We start from the raw sequence: 2,982 nt of genomic DNA on the forward strand, positions 1-2,982 counted from the left end.
AATTGTTTGCTTTTGTCTTTATTTCCTATTACATAAGTCTCTTATACTTTATATTGTTTTATAATGGCTATTTTGTTCATTAAAACTGATATTGAACAAAAAAGGCAGAGTTGTGCTTGTCATATTTCATTTTATTATAGGCTATACAGTGAAGATAATCAGAGTATATGTGCACATATAACCTAAACCACATAATATGTTTTATATTTTTAAAATGAAAACGAAATGAGTTGTGTTTTATATGTAGAAGAAAACGACAAGGCAGTGGTGCTTGATATCATTTCGTTTTATTATAATGCGTGTATTTGTTGCATGAACCACATTTTTGTGAGCCTATTAATATTTTAAATGAAACAGAAAAGAGGCAATGCTGTTTGATATAATATTTCGTTTCACTGTAATGTATGTACGTTCCCTGATCTACATTTTTGTGGCTATTAATATGTTTAAATGAAAACGAAAAGAGGCAGTGATGTTTGATATCATATTTCGTCGTATTGTATACATACAGTGTAGATAACCGGAGTAGCCAAGGCAAGCTGACTGACGTTATCAAGTACACTGCTGTTGCATTTGCAGAATTACCGGACTTGTGTCCTCCCATCCCCAGGAGCTCGCACTCCCGAGTCGAACTTGCGAAGTCCGAACTTTGCGTACGTGGTATTGAGAAACGGCTTCTCACTCCCCATCCCCAGGAGTTCGCACTCCCGAGTCGAACTTGCGAAGTCCGAACTTTGCGTACGTGGTATTGAGAAACGGCTTCTCACTCAAACATCCGCTGCAGTAGCAGAATGAGGCGTTTTGAGCTCTGATTGGTGTTTATCACGCGACGTCACTTTTCCGCTATTTCCATTTCTAGTCTAGTCAAAATGGCGGATTAACAACAAACGAACGGTTTCGTTTTTGCAACGCAAGCGCTGTGTAAGTCGCAATATAGATTGTTTACAGATGTGCAACTGGTTGCAGCATCAGATATGTCTTCATTGCGTCCTCCAGCGGCGTTAATACAGTTGACAGCAAAAGGTTGTCTGAGGTTTGAACGAGGCCAGGAGGGCTAGAGACGTTAGCCCGAACGCTAACTTACACACACACACAGGCTGTCTATTTCAGCCTGGTGAGCTGCACACATAGACGGCTTTTCGGGGGTCTGGCCGCACCCCTGATGCTCACGAACGCTGTCTAGGTAACTTAGAAAGCTCACTAGGTTTGGAGACAGTCGCAGAAAGAGTTATGGAGACATCACCACCAGCAGGTCTCTGAGTATTGAAAGATAATGTTATAACTTTATACAGCCAGTGCATGTAGTATACGAACAAGCTGTTTACAGGATATATGGACCACTGTCTTATGTGCAGCCAAATGTGGGCATAACAGGGCTGATGTTGTAATCCAGCATCTTTTAAAGCTGCTTTGCATCTTCAAAGTCCTGCATCCTGCTGTCCCCGCTCTCGGTTTAGATCAAGACGTGCAAAAATGTTTTTTTACTAGTATTAGATTGTTGTTATTCTCAGAAGTCTTGTCATTAAGTGAAGTACTTCGTGATATTTGTCAGGTATGCAGGGTCCTGTCCCCTAGACTAGATGTTTTTGAGTAGCTGCTTCTTAAATGTATTATATGTAGTCCCCCAATTATGAATATATGGTTACATGATTGTATAAACAGCACTGTTGCAGTGATCTAAGTGCCGTACATTTCTGCTGTGTTTTAGAAAGTTGACATGGCAGACAAAAAAGGGAAATCTGTGGCAGTGAAGAGGACGCTAACAAAAAGAGAGCAAGAGGAAATGAAAAAAAAGGTAAGCACTTTGAGATACCCAAGATTATTTTGTGTTGTTGTCTTGTACAACATGTCTGTCTCCCTGTTAACAGGAGGAAGAGAAAGCTGCTGAAGTATTTGAGGAATTTATAGCTTCTTTTGACACTAATGACAGAAGTGGAGTGAAGACATTTGTACGAGGAGGCATTGTAAATGCAACTAAAGGTAAGTTGTTGTGCTTTTCTTATAGTATATATTAATATTTTGAATTAGCCTTTATTATATTCAGTTTTATATTGCCTTTGCAATTTTTATCTAGTATTAATATTTTATTTCAGCTCTTTGTCACTTGTTGTAGATGTAGTTTTAGTTACAGTAACAAAACTGATCTAATTTCTGTTTCAGTGAAATATAAAATATGTTCCCTAGTGTGACTAAATGTCTCTTTGTTTGGGTGTTTAAGCACCTCTAGATCTAGATCTAGATCTCTGTAGTTTGACACAATAAACCAGTGATCTGGTTACTGATTTGCTGAACCGCTCAAGCTGACTTTGTGTATTAGTGTAATGCTTATATGTTGCTTGCAGGAAAAAGTTTAGAATTTGAATTGTGGGCTACTATACTATAAACTATAAATCTAAGCTGTTAGATAAAAAATGGAGGAAGGAGCGAGTTATGATTGCATGTTTTTGTTGTTGTTCATTTCTCAGAGGAAGAATCCACAGAGGTGAAGAAGAGCAAACTCTACAGACCCGCCTCTAAATTCACTTCTCCACCTCAGAATACCTCACCTGTTCAACCTGCAGAAGTTAAAAAAACTGTAAGTGACCTTCCGTCTTCTGTAGTCAGATGAGCTTAATGTCCTTTGAAGAGGTAAGACTGGGTTAGAAGGAACGTGATGAGAAGACCACCATAATCAGCATAGATGAATCACAAAATACAATAATACAAAATACAATAATTAGTCTTAACGTTTTAGTTTTTTTCCCATTCTAGACCGTTAAAAAGAAAGTGGAGGAGAAGAAGAAGAGTAATCTGGAGCTCTTTAAAGAGGAATTAAAACAGTCAGTGCTTCTCTCAAAATTGTCATCATCTGTTTTTCTAAATCCATGTTATTGATTTTACTGTGATTGATTCATCCTTGTGTATTTTCAGCAATCAACAACTGATGGATAGAGTTCCCGCCATATATATATATATATATATATATATATATATTATTAGTTT

At 37.7% G+C, this 2,982-nt stretch overlaps 1 protein-coding gene across 3 annotated transcripts in view; it reads left to right on the top strand.

Moving 5' to 3' along the window:
• Positions 1-800: 800 nt before the first annotated feature.
• LOC107700249 (U2 snRNP-associated SURP motif-containing protein-like) overlaps positions 801-2,982 on the top strand; it is a 16,232-nt gene continuing 14,050 nt past the window's right edge. Inside the window, exons 1-5 of one of the 3 annotated variants that reach the window (XM_016501843.1) lie at positions 801-921; positions 1,709-1,795; positions 1,869-1,980; positions 2,466-2,575; positions 2,752-2,819. In XM_016501843.1, coding sequence (XP_016357329.1) covers positions 1,718-1,795; positions 1,869-1,980; positions 2,466-2,575; positions 2,752-2,819 — 368 coding nt within the window. In that variant the 5' untranslated portion in view covers positions 801-921; positions 1,709-1,717. Of the gene's footprint in view, positions 922-969; positions 1,253-1,708; positions 1,796-1,868; positions 1,981-2,465; positions 2,576-2,751; positions 2,820-2,982 lie in introns of those variants that run through there. The other 2 variants (XM_016501845.1, XM_016501844.1) reach the window with 2 other exon arrangements.

The sequence above is a fragment of the Sinocyclocheilus anshuiensis genome, unplaced genomic scaffold (genome assembly GCF_001515605.1).
Source record: "Sinocyclocheilus anshuiensis isolate Anshui unplaced genomic scaffold, SAMN03320099.WGS_v1.1 scaffold1236, whole genome shotgun sequence".
Lineage (NCBI taxonomy): Eukaryota > Metazoa > Chordata > Actinopteri > Cypriniformes > Cyprinidae > Sinocyclocheilus > Sinocyclocheilus anshuiensis.